This window comes from Labeo rohita, chromosome 17, assembly GCF_022985175.1.
Source record: "Labeo rohita strain BAU-BD-2019 chromosome 17, IGBB_LRoh.1.0, whole genome shotgun sequence".
NCBI lineage: Eukaryota > Metazoa > Chordata > Actinopteri > Cypriniformes > Cyprinidae > Labeo > Labeo rohita.
Window position 1 is genome coordinate 33,087,051 of NC_066885.1, and position 23,057 is coordinate 33,110,107.

At 38.8% G+C, this 23,057-nt stretch overlaps 1 protein-coding gene across 3 annotated transcripts in view; it reads right to left on the bottom strand.

Annotated features, from left to right (window-relative positions):
• Positions 1-6,265: 6,265 nt before the first annotated feature.
• Positions 6,266-23,057, bottom strand: part of myt1lb (myelin transcription factor 1-like, b) — a 166,476-nt gene continuing 149,684 nt past the window's right edge. For 2 of the 3 annotated variants that reach the window (XM_051133403.1, XM_051133402.1), the window contains 7 exons: positions 22,910-22,993; positions 22,019-22,240; positions 19,996-20,087; positions 19,712-19,815; positions 16,680-16,823; positions 11,131-11,184; positions 6,266-8,659 (listed from right to left, as the gene is read on the bottom strand). In XM_051133403.1, coding sequence (XP_050989360.1) covers positions 8,519-8,659; positions 11,131-11,184; positions 16,680-16,823; positions 19,712-19,815; positions 19,996-20,087; positions 22,019-22,240; positions 22,910-22,993 — 841 coding nt within the window. In that variant the 3' untranslated portion in view covers positions 6,266-8,518. The remainder of the gene's footprint in view (positions 8,660-11,130; positions 11,185-16,679; positions 16,824-19,711; positions 19,816-19,995; positions 20,088-22,018; positions 22,241-22,909; positions 22,994-23,057) is intronic. The other variant, XM_051133404.1, reaches the window with a different exon arrangement.

Consider the following 23,057-nt stretch of genomic DNA (forward strand, 5'->3'; position numbering starts at 1 on the left):
TGTACTTTGTGTTTACAAGACATAGGTCAATTTATCAGATACCAAAATATACCAGACCTTTTCAGAATTATGTTAACATCACAATTTCAGTTATTTAAATGATGTTTGATAACAAAGTTCGGGAGGAGCATGATCAGATAATCAACTAATTTGGCACAGGTGCAACTCGTCTAGCTAGCACAAGTCATATATAAGCACACAGCCGACTTACCTCCATCATTCGACTGTTTTTTTTTTTTTTTTTGGCATTCGGTTTTGCTCCTTTCGCCATTATATTACAGACTTACGTTTCCGCACAACGACGAGACCAGTAATGTTACACGAGATCCCCTGTCGCAACTGCCGTCGAGCTCCACGCTTCATCGCGACCGTCGCTCCGCTCGGTTAGCCACACGTTCACCACAACGCCGAAGCTTAACATCACTTCCACCGGCGAGACTTCCAGTTTCTTCCCCGGCATCCTCGTATCATTCGACCATGCCAATATATCCTCCGCACGGAAAATGGACTATATACGCTGTTTAATCTCGAAGAATCATTCTCGCAGAGGACAAACAAAACGGACCCGGGATATTTTTTTTTCATCTTGCAGATTAGCCAACCTCACTCCTAAATCCACTCCAACCACCAAGACGGCCAACAGATCGAGCAAAGCCCCGAACTCTCCTCGTTTGACACCACCATAGTCCCGCACAAGACCCGGTTCTCCTCGAGCGCTGGGTCGCAGCGGCAGGCATCAATGAGCTCGGGTCGCGTCCCAGTTCTCACCGCAGCAAAACCTCACTCGCTTCCCGCTTCGGCTCAACTTTTCACCGCGGGTCTTCCGGCCGCAGCGCCGCATGCAGTCAGGCCTACAGCTCTCGCAGCAGTCGCTAGCGCGATGCAGGCCGTGTTGCAAATGATTTTTGTGTTTGTAGGTGAAGTCGCTAAACGAAATTACTCAAATGTTCTGTATTAATTTTCACTAGCATTTAGCTGGGTTTTTAATTACACGTTGTACACAGACAGATACGATGGAAAAAGATTGGTTTTCGAGAAAAATAAGTTCAACAGTGCACCTAAAATTAACAATCATAGGTGCATAGTCCCAACTTACGTGTATCATAAAGCTACTATTAATGTTTTTGTTGAAGTGCAACTAGCAAACTAATTTGTACGTGATAAGCTTACTGCTAAGCACCTCTTACCATCTGATCTGCTGCTCAGCTGGCCAGCTGTTTCAACACTCATTTTGTGTGGTTAAGAGGAAAAGTGTCTTTTTATTTTTTTTTTTTTTTTTTTTTTTTTTTTTTCACGTTTTTAATGAAAAGTTGCAAATGTTGTCAATTATTAATATGTGTATAACACAAAAAATAAATAAATAAATAAATAATAATAATAATAATAATAATGATGATAAAATAAGTAAAAATAAAATAAATAAATATTATAATAATACTAATAACCATATTAAAACAAAAAAAAAAGTTTCTAGGATGGTCTGAGAAGTTGTTAAATCTAGCAACAAATTTGCTGGGTTGGCAAGACTGCAGGCCACTCAAGCATTTTAGCATTTACTGCAGAATGTCACAAACCACTGCCTTCCCTGACAATTGCGCCCCATGCTCCCCTTCCCTTACAGCTCTCGACTTCATTCAAAATAACGTTGTTTTCTTCCAGATAAAGTTTCAGCTCTCCTCGATTATCAAGTCATAGCAAGCCATTAGCAAGCCTGGGCTGCTCCCCAGACTCAGCTGCTCCTCACACTGCACGCCGACACGACTTTCCGACCTCCTATCCTTCCCACCCCTTCCCTTCTACCTCTGGTAGCAGACGCAAGTGTGAGGCTGCCTTCGCTAGCCACTCAAGATCTGCCACCTTACTCTTACCCTCCTGCTGCTCCTTTTCCCTATCGATGGCCAGGAGCTAATCCACGCGTGAGGCTGCCTCCGCAAACAGTTATGGTCCTTCCTTATCTTCTTTCTTACCCTTCTTTTCAATTTAAAATATCAGGCTCCCTTTTCCTGCTTCCAACTCAGGAACGCTCAATCTAAATCCTTTCTTGACCCTCTTTGCATCAATAACTCTAACCAACGTGCAACATATTTCTAATTTGAAGACATCTAAAACTGATTCTTGCTCAAACGGGCTTACCCACAAAAAAAAAAAAAAAATCTCTCACAGCATCAAATACAAGCGGTCGGTCAGTGGTCATCAGATGCTTTCAGAAGCTACATCCGGTCCAATCACCACAACATAAAAGAAGCCCATCTAGCATTTATCAGAAATAAATAAATAAATAAATAAACAGATAAAAGTTCCCTGCTTTTAATAACATCGCTTACTTGAGCAGTCAAGGCTTTCCTTTCCGATGCAGCCAGTCAAAGCCCCTTTTTGGTCACCCTTCAGCCCTTCAGCCATCGTTTCAAATCTCATGTGCACATCCAGCAACGGACAGGGCTCTCCCTTCCGGTGCAGCAGGACCACGGCTCCCTTCGGTCGCAGTGTGAGCCCTCCGTCCTTTGTCTCGAGTTACGCTGCGTACTCTGCGTCGGATGGGGCTCTCCCTCCCGGTGCAGCAGAGCCGCAGGCCCCCTTCGGTTGCAGTGAGAGCCCTCCATCCGAGGCATCAAACCACGCTTCGTATTCAGCCGCAAGGGGGACTCTCCCTTCCGGTGCAGCAGAGCCGCAGCTCCCTTCGGATGCAGTGAGAGTCCCTCCATCACTCGCTTTGAATTTCTTTACTTATTCAACATCGGACGGGGCTCCCCCTACCGGTGCAGCAGAGCCGCGGCTCCCTTCGGTTGCAACATGAGTCCCCCGTCTGTTGGAGTTACGCTGCGTACTCCGCGGCAGATGGGACTCTCCTTCCCGGTGCAGCAGAGCCGCGGCTCCCTTCGGTCGCAGCGGGAGTCCCTCCACCAGTCGTCTTAAATCTTCTCACCTATTCAGCATTTAATGGGGCTTCCCCTCCCGGTGCAGCAGAGCCGTGGCTCCCTTCGGTCGCAGTGTGGGCCCTCCGTCTATCATTTGAGTTGCGCTGCGTGCTCAGTGGCGGACGGGGCTCTCCCTCCCGGTGCAGCAGAGCTACGGCTCCCTTCGATTGCAGTGGGGGCTCCACGCCCGATACATCGTCGCAAGGGGGACTCTCTCTTCCGGTGCAGCAGAGCCGAAGCTCCCTTCGGTTGCAGTGAGAGCCCTCCATCCGAGGCATCAAACCACGCTTCGTATTCAGCCGCAAGGGGGACTCTCCCTTCCGGTGCAGCAGAGCCGCAGCTCCCTTCGGATGCAGTGAGAGTCCCTCCATCACTCGCTTTGAATTTCTTTACTTATTCAACATCGGACGGGGCTCCCCCTACCGGTGCAGCAGAGCCGCGGCTCCCTTCGGTTGCAACATGAGTCCCCCGTCTGTTGGAGTTACGCTGCGTACTCCGCGGCAGATGGGACTCTCCTTCCCGGTGCAGCAGAGCCGCGGCTCCCTTCGGTCGCAGCGGGAGCCCTCCATCCGATACATTGTCGCAAGAGGAACTCTCCCTTCCGGTGCAGCAGAGCCGCAGCTCCCTTCGGAAGCAGCGAGAGTCCCTCCACCAGTCGTCTTAAATCTTCTCACCTATTCAGCATTTAATGGGGCTTCCCCTCCCGGTGCAGCAGAGCCGTGGCTCCCTTCGGTCGCAGTGTGGGCCCTCCGTCTATCATTTGAGTTGCGCTGCGTGCTCAGTGGCGGACGGGGCTCTCCCTCCCGGTGCAGCAGAGCTACGGCTCCCTTCGATTGCAGTGGGGGCTCCACGCCCGATACATCGTCGCAAGGGGGACTCTCTCTTCCGGTGCAGCAGAGCCGAAGCTCCCTTCGGAAGCAACGAGAGTCCCTCCACCACTCGTTCCGAATCTTTTTGGCTCATCCAGCATCGGACCGGGCTCCCCCTTCCGGTGCAGCAGGGCCACGGTTCCCTTCGGTCACAGTGTGAGCCCTCCATCTGCCGTCTGAAGTTACGCTGCGTACTTGGCGGCAGACGGGGCTCTTCCTCCCGGTGCAGCAGAGCCGTGGCTCCCTTCGGTCGCAGTGGGGGCCCTCCACCCGATACGTCATCGCAAGGGGGACTCTCCCTCCCGGTGCAGCAGAGCCGCAGCTCCCTTCGGAAGCAACGAGAGTTCCTCCATCTATCGACTTAAATATTCTTGCCTATCTAGCGTCGGACGGGGCTTCCCCTTCCGGTGCAGCAGAGCCACAGCTCCCTTCGGTCGCAGTGTGGGCCCTCCGTCTGCCAATTGAGTTACGCTGCGTACTCGGCAGCGGACGGGGCCCTCCCTCCCGGTGCAGCAGAGCTGCAGGCTCCCTTCGGTCGTAGCGGGAGCCCTCGTCCGACGCATCAAAACGTTCCTCGTCTCCGGCTGCAAGAGGGACTCGCCCTTCCGGTGCAGCAGAGCCGCAGCTCCCTTCGGAAGCAGCGAGAGCCCCTCATTTGATATCTGCCATCATGCTCCTCCTTTAGCGACATGTAGGGCTCGCCAGTCTGACACCTCGAGTCGCAGCTCCCGTCAGACAGTGCAAGGGCTCTCCAAGTCGCTCTGCCCCAAGACACCCCCCACCCCCCCCCCCCGGCCCCTCAAATTTCTACTCAGCATGCATATTTTGGGGGGCAACTAACAAGTCTGGCTGCTGTCTCAGGCCTTTAAGCTTCTTTTGGGGGAGTTCTCTGTGTTCGGGCCATATTCCGGGCTCGGAGCCCTCCCCCAGGACAGCACGCCAAAATATGCTTACTGTTTACTCAACCAGATTAAATGTGAGGGTGAACTCGTGAAATGATGTTTGATAACAAAGTTCGGGAGGAGCATGATCAGATAATCAACTAATTTGGCACAGGTGCAACTCGTCTAGCTAGCACAAGTCATATATAAGCACACAGCCGACTTACCTCCATCATTCGACTGTTTTTTCGGCATCCCCCCTCCACCCCAACTCCTCACTCTTAATCTATCCTCATCCTATACTTGGGATGGGGGCAGTTCTCTGTGTTCGGGCCATATTCCGGGCTCGGAGCCCTCCCCCAGGACAGCACGCCAAAATATGCTTACTGTTTACTCAACTAGATTAGATGTGAGGGTGAACTCGTGAATTAGTAAATAAATAAATAAATAAATAAATACATGTTATATCAGATTTAATTTGAGCAAGTTTGACAAGGGCCAAATTGTGATGACTAGATGACTGGGTCAAGACCAGTCAAGGTGCCCATACTGACCCCTGTCCACCGCCGAAAGTTCCAACAGTGGGCACATGACCATCAGAACTGGACCACAGAGCAATGGAAGAAGGTGGCCTGGTCTGATGAATCATGTTTTTTTTTTTTACATCACGTGGATGACTGGGTCCGTGTGCCTCACTTACCTGGGGAAGACATGGCACCAGGATGCACTATGGGAAGAAAGCAAGCCGGTGGAGGCAGTGTGATGCTTTGGGTAATGTTCTGCTGGGAAACCTTGGGTCCTGCCATCCATGTGACTGTTACTTTGACATGTACCACCTACCTAAGCATTGTTCCAGACCATGTACACCCTTTCATAAAAACTGTATTTCCTGCTGGCTGTGGCCTCTTTCAGCAGGATAATGTGCCCTTTCACAAAGCAAAAATGGTTTGAGGTGTTGATTTGGCCTCCAAATTCCCCAGATCTCAATCCAATCGAGTGTCTATGAGATGTGTTGAACAAGATCGATCCATGCAGGCCCCACCTCGCATCTTACAGGACTTAAAGGATCTGCTGTTAATATCTTGGTGCCAGATACCACAGCACACCTTCAGGGGTTTAGTAGAGTCCATGCCTCAATGGGTCAGGACTGTTTGGCAGCAAAAGGGGAACCAACACAATATTAGGATGGTGGTCATAATGTTATGCCTGATCAGTTTATTTTGCAGTCACAGAAGATGTCTAGTCAAGTGTGTGGCAACACCATTTTCTTTATTCAGAGTACGATGTGTCAACATCCAGCATGACAAATATTGTACAAATTTCACAATTTAAAAATGAAAATCACTGTAACTTGTGATCTCACACATTTATAGTAAAATTAAAACAAATTCATGCTGAATCGTACAAAAATAAATCAAACTCCAGTTCCACAGAGAGCACGATAGTTTATACAAAATCCCGTCTTCATTGATGATTAAACAAATTAACCTTGAAATGAAGAATTTCAGATAATTAAACTCATGAATTCACAATAATTCATATGAAAAATCGGCAATCGAATATGTGACTTCTTTCATCTTACCTTGAGTAATTAGTCACGTATATGTAAAAAAAAAAAAAAAAAAAGTATTATGCACCGACAGTAAATGAGCAGCATGTTTGTGCTTAAATTCCCATTTCCATTGTACCATGACAATAATCAATTCAAAAACTGATACTAGCTATTTCTCTATCGAAAGCATTACTATATTAGCAAAAAGCTGCAGATGTGATGCTGTGCATGAATGATGGAGCCCTAAAAAAGGACTGATTAGTACAATGGATGATATCCAGTGAAATACAAGCACCTTTGCATTAGCTCTCAATAAGGTATTAACAAGGTTGCTACAGCTAATAGTACAATGGAAATTAGGGGTGCACGTAATGCCGCAACACCCCCAAACTCTACCGCTGACTCGAACAACCGATCCCATTGCAGTGGGAGTTTTGTTTTGCTTTTTTGTTTTTTTGTTTTTGTCCTTAAAACGCTTTATTTCGATTGACTACTCTTTAATGATTTTGTACAGTGATTAGACATAAAGTGCTGCTGGGGATTATTTTGTATGATATAGAACATACTCAACGAACTAGCATTGTTATTTAAAAATGCACAATATTTCTCGTAAAGATATTGTCCTCATTAATATTTCAAATCCCTGTAATCTCTGATCTCCTCAAATTGCTCAACGTCTGTCATCACGCCTTCCTCGTGCCACAGAGACACCTGGAGATTGCACATCGACCGAAGGTGGGATAAGTGCAAATAGTCTTCTGGCACAAAAGTGGGGGGGCAAAAACCCTGTAGGTCCCGTTTTCATTGTCTATATTCTTTACAGATTCCTTCTGCTATATTTTCCATACTGTACAAACATCCGAGCATGGAAACAAACGTGTCCCTGCGCAGCACTGTATACAGGAACAAAATGAAACTCATAGAGCATTGTCCGTCTCTAAACCTAATTTCCACCTTTCCGTCCCTTTAAAACATTTGTATTAAAAGATTTATATAAAAATCAATCATTTACATATAGTAAAAAGATTCTGTAGCTTCCACTGTTTACAAACATGAAATTGCATATACCCACCACATAGATTGCATCTCTTTTTTTATACACATGGTTAAGTCATATATTGCTGAGACAGTTCCATTCCGGCTACTGTTATTTCAAGAACAGACCAAATCAAGACGCGATGTTTGGAGCCGCTATTGCCGATACATTAATACAGATTAAATGACAAAGCCAAAGATAATCAAAGCTTTTGCATTTTGAAGCATTAACAGGGTCTCCGCCGTTAGCTTTCGGTGTCATGACGTTTACCATAAAACATTCACATGCCAAAGCCATTTCTACGATCTTTGTTTTCAACACCAACCCTTTCCCCCCCTTATCTTTCTTCACTGATAGCTGATATTAAAAGTATAGTTCACCCAGAAATGATAATTTGCTGAAAAAGTACTCACCTTCAGGCCTTCCAGGATGTAGATAAGTTTGTTTTCTCACCAGAACTGATTTGGAGAAACGTGTCATTCCATCGCTTGCTCACCAGCGGATGCTCTGCGGTGAATGACTGCCATCAGAATGAGTGTCCAAACAGCTGATAAAAATGTGGATCACTGTGGTGTGTTTATCAGCTGTTTGGACTCTCATTCTGACAGCACCCATTTACTGCAGAGCATCTCTTTGTGAACAACTACACATGCTATTAATGCTACATTTCTCCAAATTTGTTAACACGAAGAAACAAACTCATTTACATCTCAAACATGTACATTTTCAGCAAATTTTCAGTTTGGCTAAACTATTCCTTAAATGATAAAAAAAAGAAACACTTGCCATTTCAGAAATGGCACAAAACATCTTTCAGATGATTAAAAAATGTTTAGTGGCTAGCTTTTTCCAGTTTATGACACTCTTTCAGCAAGCATCAAATAATGTTCAGTAGTGGTTGCATTACTGTTCAGAAATATACACTAAAAAGGTGCATCAATGAGCAGCGAGAAGGATGATTCACATTACATTAGCCAATATGAAAACGCACAAAATGTGAATACTTTCAAAAACTATTTTGCAGATCAATATTTTTTTTAAAGCAAGGCAAGAAAAAACAAAAACAAAAGAAAAACCATGTTTAGTCAGCATAACACTTTTTAAAAAAGAACATGAATTTAACACTGTTTGATAAACTACAATAGCAAAGCATGAGGCATCCAATATGATTGTTATGATTTTTTTTTTTCTTTTTTTTTTCTGGAAGTGTCTTCTTTCCCCCATAATTCTTCATTTTAGGAAAGTTTCCCCTTCATTCTGAGATGCTAGACTTGAATGCCTTGTACCGCTTGTTTTATATTTTCTAGCAGGGCCTTGTTCTCTGGACTCTGATAGTGATCTTGATTCGTGTACATGTCCGTTAGCGTGGTCACATATGCGTCAAAGTTCTGTTCGCTCATCGGCTCCTGTCAAACACAGAGGAAAGCGCCTGTCAAATGAAATACAGTTATGTGGAAGATGATGACAAAACATGAATCCGGGTTATACACTTTTGAGAATTAAGTCATAAATTCTAACCCAGTTCTTGAATTGAAGAGTTCAGATGCAAAACCATCTCGGTCAAAAATGAGATAATAATACTGACTGAATGCTCTTGACACATATTATACGCAGTGTTGGGAAGGTTACTTTGGAAATGTAATAGGTTACAGATTACAAGTTACTTGATTTAAAATGTAATAAGTAGTGTAACTTTTCAATTACTTTATTAAAGTAATGTAACTTATTACTTTTAATTACTTCCATGAAGAAATCAGTTGCTAGCAAACGGCAAGTTCAAACTAGACATTTTAGGGATACAGTGCAGTCATACCACTTTTCTTACACAACATTTTACCACATAAACAATTAAGTAGTAGTACTAGTTTGTTAGTTATTTTATAATCCATTACAGTGTACAAAAAAAAAAAAAAATGGCAGCAGCTGTATTTGTATGAAACAACAGAGCAAGTTCACGATACCAGGATGACAGAATTAAGAAATTGTCCACATTATCTTGAATTAAGCAATTTAACAATTTATCAGCTAACCAAACACAAAGCTTCCGTCAAGAAAAATTATGACTTAAGTTGCCCCGAATGAGCCTGAGCTATGTAATAATTAAATTTAAAGCACAGCCACCACAGATTCAGACTTTTTTTTGTTTTTTTTTTTTACTTATTTTTTTGGGCTTTTTATGCCTTTTATTGTGATAGGACAGTAGAGAGATGACAGGAAAGAGTTGGGAGGAGAGAGGGGAGTGGGATCGGGAAAGGACCTCGAGACGGGAATCGAACTCGGGTCACCGTGAGCGCTGTTGCGCTATATGTCATAACAAGATCATAACGTAAATAACATCATAACAACAAATAGATTAATAGCTATGATACTGGGTTTGAAATCAAATGTTTGCATAGTTATGACAGAAAACACTAGCATCCAACAATGCCTTGGAAAAAAACAATCTTTAAAAATAAAATTTATGCATAAACCCAAATAGGAAATAAAACAGTTATCTAATAAGCATGTGTCCTATTGTGTGTCCCAAACTCCTGAAACATTGGTGTCTCATTTTAGAGCAGTCACTAGTTACTCCCCAACACTGATTATACGCCCAATCAAATACTTTTTCTTCAAACTCGCTAAAACACCAGCCTCAGCCCAATCAGAAGTACCAGTACTTACATAGAAGCCTATACATCTGAGCCTGATAAAAATGCATTTTTTAAAGAAAGACGTCAGATGGATTTAGCTGATTTTTGCATCTCTTCAATTATTGTTGTTCATATATGCATATATGCAATTCACCAGATGCTTAATTGTAGTTAGAACTCAAGAAGAGAGAATTAAAATGGATTGAAATTTGAAGAAATTATTGTAACTGCTGTAAATGCAGTTTACTGTCAGTATAAATGACCAAAAACATATTGGCTATTTGCAGAAACATTCAATGATAATCATCAAGTCATTTTTCATAATTCACATTATATTTTTATAATGGAAATTCTAGTTTTAAATGGAAAATTCTTAATGTAAATATTACAGTTAATATTAATAGAATAAAAAAATATGCCTTTTTATTTGTAATTTGTAATAAAAATGTTTTTTAAAATGTTTGTAATTTTTTTTTTTAAGGAAGAGATCTAAAAATAATGTGGTGGACATTAGTTTTGCTACTATATGCAAAATCAAAGTGACGGGTGTTAATTGCTTTGACAATATTAAATTTAGTTTTGAGATATATTTTCATAAAATCACACAATATGTTTTAGGGAAAATATAATAATAGCATCTTTTGTCAATAAAGTTATGAAAATGTTTTTTTGTCACACTTTGTGTGACTATGATTTCAAATTCTATTTTATATTTAATTTATTTCATTGCAATTCAACATCTGGTTTGTGATTTAAATTTCAGTTCAAATGGACAGTTGTGAACTTGAAATTCTTACATTATAATTTTTGCCAACCCTGATATGAATTCTGGAGTTTTAAACAACTTGTTGCAGCCACAATAAAACCTTCATTAAAAGGAACATAATGTAGAAACATCTAAAATATCTGTGGTAAACCTTATTTATTCAATCGATTCAGTCCCAAACGGAAATGGTTGGAATTGGTAGCATTCCGTAATGGGAAAAAATATGTGCAGGACTGAAGTTGACTGAATGGTTATTAAAAATTGATTCAGTAAATATGAATCAGTATTAAGACTGAACAACAAAATCTTTTCAGGTGGACATGGATGAATGAAAGAATAAATCAATCATGATTTTCAGCATGACTAACACCAACTGTGCTCAGCCACTTGAAAATTGACTGACATAAACAATATAGTATTGAAAGCATACACATATTCATATGCAATGGAAAGGGTAAGAGGTAAACTTTGGTCTTACTCTCTGATGTAAACAGCTGTTATGTCTAACTGGAGGCTCTTTGTGAAGTGATTTCTAGAGGTAAAAACAAAAGTACATTAGTTTACAGCAAATAACATGCTCAGTACATACAAGACCTGGCCACTTCTGTTTTACCACCCAATTTATGAACACATCTGGAAAAAACTTTTGTTTGTTTTGAAATTTTTTTCAAAGATGGTGACAAAAACAATAATGTAATGCTACATGATGAAATTGTCTAGTTAAATCAGTTATTAGGCTGTTTTGTACTAACATTTTAAATGTAAAAGGGAAAAGCCACTGTTATTCATATTTCATAAGAGTGACACAAGTTCATCTCCTGCTACTTATCTGTAACCCTGTTCCCTGAAAAAGCAGGAATGAGATACTGTTTTTTATTAACGCTGATGAGAACTTTGTTCGACCGGTTGTGAAGGATGTGTGTCAACCACGCCAAGAATTTAAGTAACCTCAGTCAGTGACGTAATTGGAATGCTTGCACATGAGAGGTTATAAACAGACATGAAACAGATGCACCTTCTTATACCTTTGTCTGAAGAGACATCTAGACACGCCCCACAGTGTGGCAATGAGGCACAGCATCTTGTTCCCACTTTTTCAGGGAACAGGGTTACAGTCAATTAACTCGGGACACTCCCTATGAAAAGCTACACTCAATGTTCTGTTTCATCAACGCTGACGGTAACGAGAATACCAATGTTGCCGCACTGGAACGTGTCTGGACCCCTCAAGATTGTGTAGTGTGTGTGCACAAATATTGGAGAGGTCTCAGACATGACCTTGGGATGTTGACTCAAGGACAAGTGAGTACGGAGTAGCATGGTCATCGAAACTATAGAGCCTGATAAACGTGTGGGGAGGACCAGCTTGCCATAAAACACACTTGATGCAGGTGGACGCTTCTTTTCAAAGCCTTAAAGAATCCAACCCCCTGATTGAATAGAGCCTAACTCCTAGAGGCAAAGCTTGACCGCACACCTCGTAGACTAGGGCAAAAGCATCCCTCACCTAATGTGACATGGTTTGCCTAGTGGCAGCAGCCCCCCAGTTTCGGCCCTTGATAGCATATGAAAAGATGCTCTGATGCAAGCCACTGGCTGGTACAGTGGACGTAAATCTGAAGAGCACAAACTGGACACAGTAGGTGAAGTCTTTCTTGCTCTGCAGCCTTCAAGATCGACCAGATGCATGGTTGAGAATGGAACTTTAAGAAGATAATTAGTCCAAGGGCAATGTCTGGCAAGACTGACAGAGTCTGCAAATCCTTAAGTCTCTTTAAAGAAGTAATAGCCATGAAAACATCTTTAGAGTCAGAAAACTGACAGGTACTGACTCAGAAAGAAGGTGTCCATCTAGACCAGACAGCTAAGTCCCACGAAAGGACTGTCACTCTGGCGAACGGCGACAACCGTTTAGCTCCATGAAGGACTAGAGGATGCTTCAATCGGAGCATGCTCAGCCAAAACAGCAGCCACATGGACTCTGAGAGTACTAGGACAATTACCTGAGGACAGTCCTTCTTGCAGGAGCTCCTGCACTGAAACAGTTTGGCGGTGAACTGGGTCTGCACGGTGTATCATACTTTCAAAAATGTGCCATCTGAGGGCATTACTACTTCTAGTCGAGAGAGGCCTAGCACTTAGTCTGTACAAAGAAGCCCAGCATCTGTTAGCTTATCCTCTTCAGGGGCCAGACATGCAGGTTCCAAAGCTCAGGTCGGGGATGAAATATCGCCCCCTGCGCCTGAGATTGGAATTGCCCATGGCGAGCCATTGAGGAGGATAATTGGTCTGAGAACCACAATCTGGTCAGCAAATGAGGCGCTAAGAGGCAAGACCCTGGGGGAAATGCATAAAGACGCAATCTGGGGCACTTACGTGCCATCACGGCAAGACGCAAGGGAGCTGGAAGAGTCAGAGAGAAGTAGAGGGGAAATCTCTACTGTGAAGAGAAAAGGTCCGCCACTGCTTCCTAAAATTTTACCAAAATTTGTCTCACTACTTTGTAAATTCCATTCCCTGTGTGTTATAGCTTGTCTGGACAAGTCTGTCCATTCGCACTATGCTAACCCCTTAACTGCTGGAAGAAGTATTTCAGGGCATGAAATACAGCCATCATTTCGAGGCAAATGATGTGCCAATCAAAAAGATGACCTCTCCATTTCCCTTGGGCTGGACGGTCATCTAAAACCGCACCCCAGCTTGTGAAGGAAGCATCTGTCGATACCTGGTCTGAACCACACAGAAAGACTACAAAGCCCCTAGCACATAACCTTTATATGATACTGGGGACAGGCCCTTGGATTAAATCCCCTGGCGCTGAACCACAACTAAAACAGTCTCATGAGCAGGAGGCTTTAAGTTACACCATGTATGCAGCCACCATGAGACATGAAAAGTAATGGACAGTGACCAAACCTCATATTCTTTAGGGTGTTTAGAATGGATTCAACACATGTGGGAGACAGTTGTGCCCATACTGTGATTGAATCCCATACAACCCCTAAATATTTTGTCTTTTGGGAAAAAGAAAGAACACTCTTCTTGGTGTTGAGTCTTAATCTCAGAGACTTGAGATGAGCGTGGATGACATCCCAATATTGAAGCGCAAGCTCTTGAGACTAAATCAGCCAGTTGTTGATGTAAATTAAAATGTGGATGCACTGTTTTTGCAAAGGAGCCAAGGCTGCATCCATGCAGTTCGTGTATGTGCGGGTGACAAGCCTAGGGAGCCAGGGAGGGGAACATGTTCTATGGCCCTATGTTCTTTGTCCAGCAGATGTTGCAATTTATGTGTCAACAAATGCATGGAGACCATTAAGTTGAAACGTGGAGAACAATATACAAATTGCATCTTGTAGCCCTTTTCTATGTTCCTTACAACCCAAAGAGAAATATATAGCAGTAGCTTCCACGTTGCCAGTTCCAGAATGCACTAATTTTGACACTTTGTTTTGAGGGATTGTTCAATGTTTGGCGTCCTGAAACATGGCAGGAGACAACCAAACATGTAACATTTCGCTGGAAACCACTGACCCCCAAACACGCTGAGATTGTACAGTGATTCCCTGAGTGTGCTGGGAACTGCTGGAATTTTTAATGCCCCTCCTTGAGGGGTCTGACGATGCACCTAGCCCATGAGCCTAAAGCGGAGCACACGGATAGGAAGTGAATCGCAGTGCTCACACTGACCACCCTCAAATGTGAGGGCAGCATGCTCTTCCCCCTATTATTTAAGCCATTGGCGTGTTTGACGCTAGGGATGGGCGATATGGGCTTAAAAATGTATTATGATAATTTCTGGTATTATTGCAATAATGATATCAATGACGATAATTCATGGAATCCTGTTTCTTTAGAGAAAAGTATTATCTTTCCTATTTTTACCCAAAATAGAGCATAACTGAGTACACACATACAATGTAACGACTGTTTAATTCACTGGAGGCCGGAGGGCGCTCTTGCACAGAAACTCCACATATGCTTTATAGCAGAAGTAACAGTACTGACGACGCTCCAGGAAATCACTAATCAAGTTATCGCTGTATAGCTGTTTAGCTGATAGAGAACGCAGATAGAGACATTTTAACTGAGGAAACTTGACAATGAACATATGATTGCTACAATATATGGTTTGTCTTCTTCAAACAATCTTGGGTATTTTTATAAGGATAAAGTTTATTTATAATGCAATGCTAATCGCCTTTAAAATACTACAAAATAGTATGATTTATGCCTCATTCTGTGATATGAAGCCACATCTGATCGTAAAAAAAAAAGGTTATTTCAAACACTGGAGTATGTTATGAAGTTAATTTAGAGAAGAAGCATGTCAATAAATGATATCTTTGTTGGACAAAAGCTTTATAAACAAGCTCAAACACATGCAAAAGCATATTGCACACGTGCTATAATAACGATAACTTTATCGTTGTTATTGAGGGACTAATTCTTATTGTGGGGAAATTTTTTACCGGTATATCGCAAACGATATGATATCGCCCATCCCTATTTGACGCACATGCTTCACAACTGGTCAAACAAAGTATGTTCTCATCAGTGTCAATGAAACGCAGCATCGAGTGAACTTCGAGTGAAGTACTACGCAAATAGTTTACTATTTAATTAATAAGCATATACATTTTCAACCTGTTTTTAAAGGGCTTAGGATTAGTAGTGATAAATAACTATTAATACTTTGCAAAGCAGTGGTAATGAGGGTAATAGTTTGCAACGGTTACAACACTAGTAATCTAGAAGCCCTTGTGAAAAAGAATTACACTTCAGTATGGAAATAATATACTTTAAAAGGAAATACTTAAATGTGAACTAAATAATGATTTTGGACACTTGGTGTCCAAAATTAAATTCACAGTATACATATATAAATACAGTTTAAATTTATATTAAATCCAGTTACGTGAACTTGAATTCTTCTTGAGCCACTCGAGTAGGACTTAAGTTCAACTTTTCTATTGTCTTCTGCAATTTAGAACATTCAAAATTGATTAACTTTATATTAACTTTAACTTTAAATCATGACAAAAGATTGATAAAATATAATGCTTTAACATTTACGGTCTCTCTTTGAGTGCACTTATGTGGCCTTTGATTTCAATTTTTATTAATTTTATTCATTTTCAATTAATATTATATCAGCAAGAAGAGTAAAGAACAAGTGCACATACAAATCAATTAAGTATACTTCTTTTTCACAAGGGACTGTGGTGGGAAAATGTGATTGCGTTGAAGTTCACCAATAAACTTTTCAAAATATGTGGAAGTGGAAAGAGAGAAAAAGAGAAAGAGAGAGAGCTTAATTTAAATCTGTTAAGAAACAACCAATCAGCATTGTCGAAGAAACTGAACACAAAATGAGTGAGCCATGTCATCTTACAATCCTATAGACAAAAATCAACACAGTGTGTGATTAATGAAATACACATAAAATAATATCAAAGCCACAGCAACTCAAATATTAACACAAACTCAGTAGAACTGACTGTAAATCAGTTTTTGGTTTGCCACTGAGTTTAACCAAACATGACAATCAGTGAACAAGCTATGGAGATTCAAATAAGATTAAGACTAAATTATTCCTTTAAAAAGTTGGGATGAGATGAATGAAACTTCTGATCAGAATGTCTTTGCTTCTAAATCTGTGGGACTGATTTGAAGAACATGTTTTCAAGCTAACGCGCTGCTGAGTAAACCATCTTAAACCAGCTTAAGATGAGACCAGGAGATCAGCAAACCATCTTAGGCTGGTTTATGTAGTGTTTTTTTTTTTAAGCAGAGCTGGTAACATTTAACAACCAGGCATTAAATATGCACAAATTTAGATTACACCAATTAACTCCTACAATTTTCCACCTATGGACTAGTTTGAAATGACTCTAGTCGTCATATTGCTGAAGCAAAGGCTATTATGCTGAACTGCTGATAACTTTTCTAAATAAACAGACTAATAAGTAATATGCTCTTTGTCCATGACTTTGTCCTCTATCGGTTGGGGATGGTGGCCCTTACCATATGAGGTAGCTGGATATTAGCTAAACTGTTTATCAGTGAATGGCTGAGGTTGGCCAGCTCATGCAGGAGAGATTCATTTTGCTGTTCAATCACCTTGTTTTCTTCCTCTAAGGACTTCAGATTAGACTCCATTGTGGTAATCTGTGGGACATGAATTGGCAGACGTGTTAATTCTATTGTAATAAAAATGCCTTCATAACATAACACCATAAAATATTATCTTGTTTGTTTTAACTAAGACTACAGTAAGTACACTGTGTGGTTAAAATGAAATGAACTGTCATTAAATTGGTTTATGGAAGGAAATGTCTCACTTAATTCATTTCCACACAAATGCATTTGTTTACAGTTTTTTTTTCCCATTATAAATACACACTAGTTTTCAAACATTTGTAGTCTGTAAGATTTTGCAATGCTTTAAAAGAAGTGTCTTTAGCGCCGAAAAAATAAAAATGACAGAGACAAAAATGAGAAAATATGAGAGAAAAAATTTGAAATGGGAAGAGTAGGAATAAGATAAAAAAGAAGTGTCTTATGTTCACTAAGGCTGCATTTATTTAATGTAAAACAATACAGTAATAACAATAAGTTATAATGTTATAAAATATTATTACAATTTAATATAACTGTTTTCTGTTTGAATATATCATAAATTCAAAAGTCAAAAGTAATTAATATTAATTAATTTAATTTAAACAATTATTGTCAAACAATTATATTCATTTAGTAAAATATAAATATTTTAGTGTAGGCTATATCTTTAGAGTTTTTAATTCATTATCTTCTTGTTGATCCACTGGTTTGCATTTACTACTGCATGTTTTCTGCAAAAAAATAAGGGTCGTTTTTGGCTTTGGTCTAAACAGAGCAGAAGGGCTTACTGAATATAACCCATTCCTCTGTAGTCGCAGTAAACAAAGCAAAAAGATTAAAAATATGGGAGAAATACGGGAAAAACGTGAGGGTTGACAGGTTTGGTCTTCAGTGTCTCACGATCCTTCAAAAGTCATTCTGATATGCTTATTTGTGCTCAAGAAACATTTCTTCTTACTATCAGTGTTGAAAGCAGTTGTGCTGCATCATATTTTTTTGTGAAAACCATGACACATTTTCAGTTTTCAGTATTCTTTGATTAACAGAAAGTTCAAAAGAACAGCTTTTTTTGTTCTTTCTTTTGTAACATTATAAATGTCTGTACTGTCACTTTTGATCTATTAAATGCATCCTTGATGAATGAAAGCATTAATTTTCTTTAAAAAATCTTACTCACCCCAAACTTTTAAACAGTAGTGAATATATCACAACACATATGTCAAACATTTTTAAAGGCTGTTTATAGGGATATTTTTCAATTCTACCTATGACAGTTTATTAATGCTGATTAATGATATTGATGTCTAAGACACTTTTGCATTTAATGTGCATTTTAATAATTAACCAATCTTAAAATATCTTTAGTTGGGAGCTTTTCTCAGCATTTTCTCATCAGCGTGAATCTCATTTGTGAATAATTTGATTATTTAATCAGAATAACATTCAACCTGATTACATTTTTAACAACGCTCATCCCTAATTAATACCCCAGCAAGATTGGCATTTTGACCAGGAAGTGAATTTGACAACAGCATTGTACCACTGAATGCTCATCATACATGTTGTCATAGATACAGTCACAGACATCTCTGTAGAACTTTCATATTTGAATATTATCACCCTACTGATATACTAAATCAATCTTGCGACTGTCTGCCCTCCATGATTTCTGTAGAAATTCACATTCATTCACTAACTTCACCTGAGAGCCAGGTTGTGGTTTTACACCAGACATGTTCTATATGTCACACAGCAATGGCCAAAAATACAAATGAAGAGAAGAACTGGATAGAAATGTATGTAAGTCACACTAGATATATAACTAGATGACAATGAAAATGTGGCCATATATGAGTATGATTCAAGTAAAAATGTACCAAATCATGGTCCATGCACTTGAGCAAATGAGAAATGTTTATACATTACCAGTCACACGTTTGGAATAAATATTTATTTATAAATTTATTTTTGATTTGTTTTGTTTTTGAAAGTAGTCTCTTCTGTTCACTAAGGCTGCATTTATACAATCAAACAATACAGTAAAAATAGCAATATTGTGAAATATTATTATAACTGTTTTCTAATTGAATGTATTTTAAAATGTAATTTATTTCTGTGATCAGAGCTGAATTTTCAGCATCATTACTCCAGTCTTCAGTGTCACATGATCCTTCAGGAAACATTTCAGTATGTTGATTTGCTGCTTAATTATTATCAATTATTATTTGTGTTTAATTATTTTCATGTATTTATTTTTTTGTTTGTTTGTTTTATCAATGTAGGAAACTCCCTAATAATTTTATGCAAATCACAGATTTTTGTACAGTATTATTTAATTAATAAAATGTTTTTGCTGGCACGTTTGATCATTGTAATATGTCCCTGCATAATAAAAGTATTTCTATTATTTTATTATATTATTTAAAACATATATATATATATATATATATATAATGTGTATATATATAAACATACATTTATATAAACCTTACTCACCATAAACTTCCAAATGGTAGTGTATCATGGTTTCCACAAAAATATGAAGCAGCTCAATTGTATTTTTCAGCATTAATAATAATCATAAATGCAGCAAATCAGCATGTTAGAATGATTTCTGAAGGATCATGTGACACTGAAGACTGGAATAATGATGCTGAAAATTCAGCTCTGCGTCACAGCAATAAATTACATTTTATGACATTTTCAAATAGAAAACAGTTCTTTTAAATAGTAAAAAGATTTCACAATGTTACTGTTTTTTTTTTTGTTTTTTGTTTTTTTAATCTTTTTATATACATGCAGCCTTGGTGAGCAGAAGAGACTTTTCGAAAACATTAAAAAAAGTAATGTAATGTAATTATTCCAAACATCAACTAGTAAAGTACTCAGTTAATACCCGTATATGGAATACAAAATTCATCTATAATTACCCTCACCTGTGTTCTAAGTTTGATCATGTCCGCCTCCACCTGTGAATTTGATTCATTTAAATCTTTAATATCTTCATCCAGCTGTTTAACATCCGCATCACAGTCTAAACCTAGAGTGAGAACAGACACACAGTTTATAGCAATTTATAGATTTTACTGCATCGTTCCTCTATAACTGTGTTCATATGTGTTTGCATAAACTCTTGGTTGGTGACTGGTTCTAAGGTTTAATTAATGAGACTAATGTTTTTATTGATTCATTTTTTTCAGATTTTTTTTTTTTTTTTTACCATTGCTTGTTTGCTGTTTTATTGTGAGCATCTCCACTCCTGATAGTCTGGCTTTCTTCATTGCTGCTGTGGCGCGTGGGCAACCAGAGAGACTGTAAAAATAAGAGACGGAAACGTGGAGTATGAAGTATGGCTTATTACCACTTCTCCAAAAAGCATACAACAGTATACAGTTACTTTTTCAGGATTGATATTAATAAGAACAATTATTAGTAACTGAGAACTAGTAATATTTGATACTAACTGAGCAGCAAATCAGCACAGTAAAATGATTTCTGAAGGTTCATGTGACACTGAAGACTGGAGTAATGATGATGAAAAATTACATTTTACAGTATATTCAAACAGAAAACTGTTCATTTAGATCGTATTAGCATTTCATAATATTCCTTTTTCTTTATTTTCCCAAAAGAAACTGACAAGAAAACAAAATTCATCACTATACAGTACGCTGTAATTAATGTACCTGCTACAGCACTGACACAGCACCAGAGGGCGCTCTTATCTAAATATTGACAGTACACTCCTGTTTCAACGCAGCCCTGAAAGCATTGCTACCATCTGTGTATAAATAGCCTTGTCAGTCTCTCATCTGTACAGATGCTGAACATTATGGTCTTGCTTGTTGTTGCCTTCACTGTTTCTAGTGTTTGTATTGTTGTGATTCGATCATGCTAAGTCTTAGGGTAAGACGACTGTTTGGTTATCAACATTCTTCAAAATATCTTCTTTTGTGTTCCTACACATTTCCATTCCTTTAACAAACAAAGAAATAAGTAAATTTATCTTCAAAACTGTTCAGATGAAATGTTCAGTTCATACAGTAAGTCACATCTACGGTGAGGAGGAAAATTAAAAATTGGAGGAAATTGTACACCATTATATATTGTGTGTGTATATGTATATATACTTTTTTATTAATTTTGAATTAAATTAGATTTTTTTCACATGTAATATATAATATATTATTTTTTTATATTTTAATTTGGATTTTAGTTAAGGTTTTAGTAATTTTTGTGGTTTTTAATTTTTTATAGTTTTTAATATATATGTATATATATATATATATATCAGAGGTCGCCTGAAGGAAAAATCTGAAGGCCGTCTGTCATTTTGACAGATTAACTGAGGAAATTGTAAATTGTAGCTGCAATCCCACCCCTGTTCAGATGGCGGCGATTGCGCTCCAGTGTAGCAGCAGAGCAGGGGATCCAGAACAAAAACGAAACTGTCTGGAATGTTTTCCTCTGTGTTTGATTACGCACAGGCGAGAACACAGAAGCTACAACGAACTATCACGCCACATTAAAGAGCGCCAAAACCGTATTTATTGCTTGAATTTCCTAAAGAAATTACCAGAATTTGAAATCTGAGATGCTGTTTCACAAAGTATAAAAATGGAATTAAATGTGTTATTCTAATTAAAATATATTTAAAAAAATGACGGATAATAATAGTTTATGACGGAATTTTTACGAACCTGTCCAGACTATGTTAAAGTCTAGCGCAACCTCTGATATGTATATATATATATATATATATATATAATTGAATAACTGAATATTAAAATGTAATTTTTACAATATTTTTAAACATTTCACATATTTTTAATATTTTTTACATTTTAAACGTACATTTTAAATATATTAATAATTCACAATAAGCATTCACATGGGTTAATTGTGCAGAATTATTCAGTCTGAATTTAGTTTATTGTTATTATCCTCACAAAATTTGAATAACAAGTCTGTCTTTTCAGATCTCTTTAAGTGGGATGTGATTATTCAGTCTGACTAAACTACATTCAAAATGTATATTTTAATTTCATTTGCATTGATATATTTAAATAGAATATTTGATTTATTTTACAATAACTTGTTTTCCATAAATTAATTTATTTCAGTTGTGTTATCGTTATATATTATAGATTTTTTGAAATCAGGTGACAAATCAGTAATCAGTTTTTGGATTGTCCTTTGTATTAATAAAAGTTTGAGAGATTGCTCGTTTTTTTTTTTTTTACCTTCTGTGCGTAAGGAAACTGCCGCTGACGTGTCCAGAACCGTCACAGCCCGGAGTGGGACACGACATGCCGTCCGTCTTTCCAGCCTTCCATGTGAACTGAGAGCCATTGATATAGCCGTCCTTCTGCCGTTTGGCCGCTAGTGGACAGCCCGATGCACTGCGGTGTGACGCATATTTACCCGTTATGTGACCCTGACCGTCACAACCAGGAACTGGACACCTAAAAACATAAACAAACTAATGTTTCACTGTACTGGGATCTCTTTCCACAGACAATATAAATATGTATAAATACATTTAGGCCACTAATGCTATCGGGATGTGAATAGACTTTCAACTAGCGTAATGTTTTTGAGCCAAATCAACTACTCTGCCTTTAATAAGAACTATAATATCATCTTAATAATCATAAAATAAGAAACTGGTTTATGGTACACTCAATATATTTCAATATAACTTATTGCCGCCTTATATGTTCTAGTAACTGAAACATACCACTTGTCTTAAAAGAGCATTTTACACCTAAATCATGCTTTTTATTACTAAAGTACTTCCTGAGGTTAACCTTATTATAACCTAAGTTATATTTTTATATTAAAAGTTGTATTAACAAAGAAAAATAAACACTTAAAAAACCCATATTGATTAGTGTTAATGCATCATTGCATATTGATTTAACTTGATTTTATTCATTTAAATGTTCCATTTAATTTGAAACATTTGTTTCTCTTGAACATTTGCTGTGAACGTAGTCTGTTAAAGTGAGATGATAAGCACAGCTTGGTGGCAGTGACTATTTTTGCATTATTCACATCCAGGGATGGGAATAATTATCATTTTGATGTCACTTCATATGCAGATGAAGTTATTGTTGTTTAAAGGTCAGTACCTGATGGGCTCCTGGTCTTCTTTGTCCTCTTTACTGTGTGTTATCTTTATTCCAGTCTTCCGAGCGCGTGGACATCCTGACAAACTGAGGAAAAACAAACTGTCATTACCTCAGCCCTTATGAAAATGAAGTACACTTTAACATACTT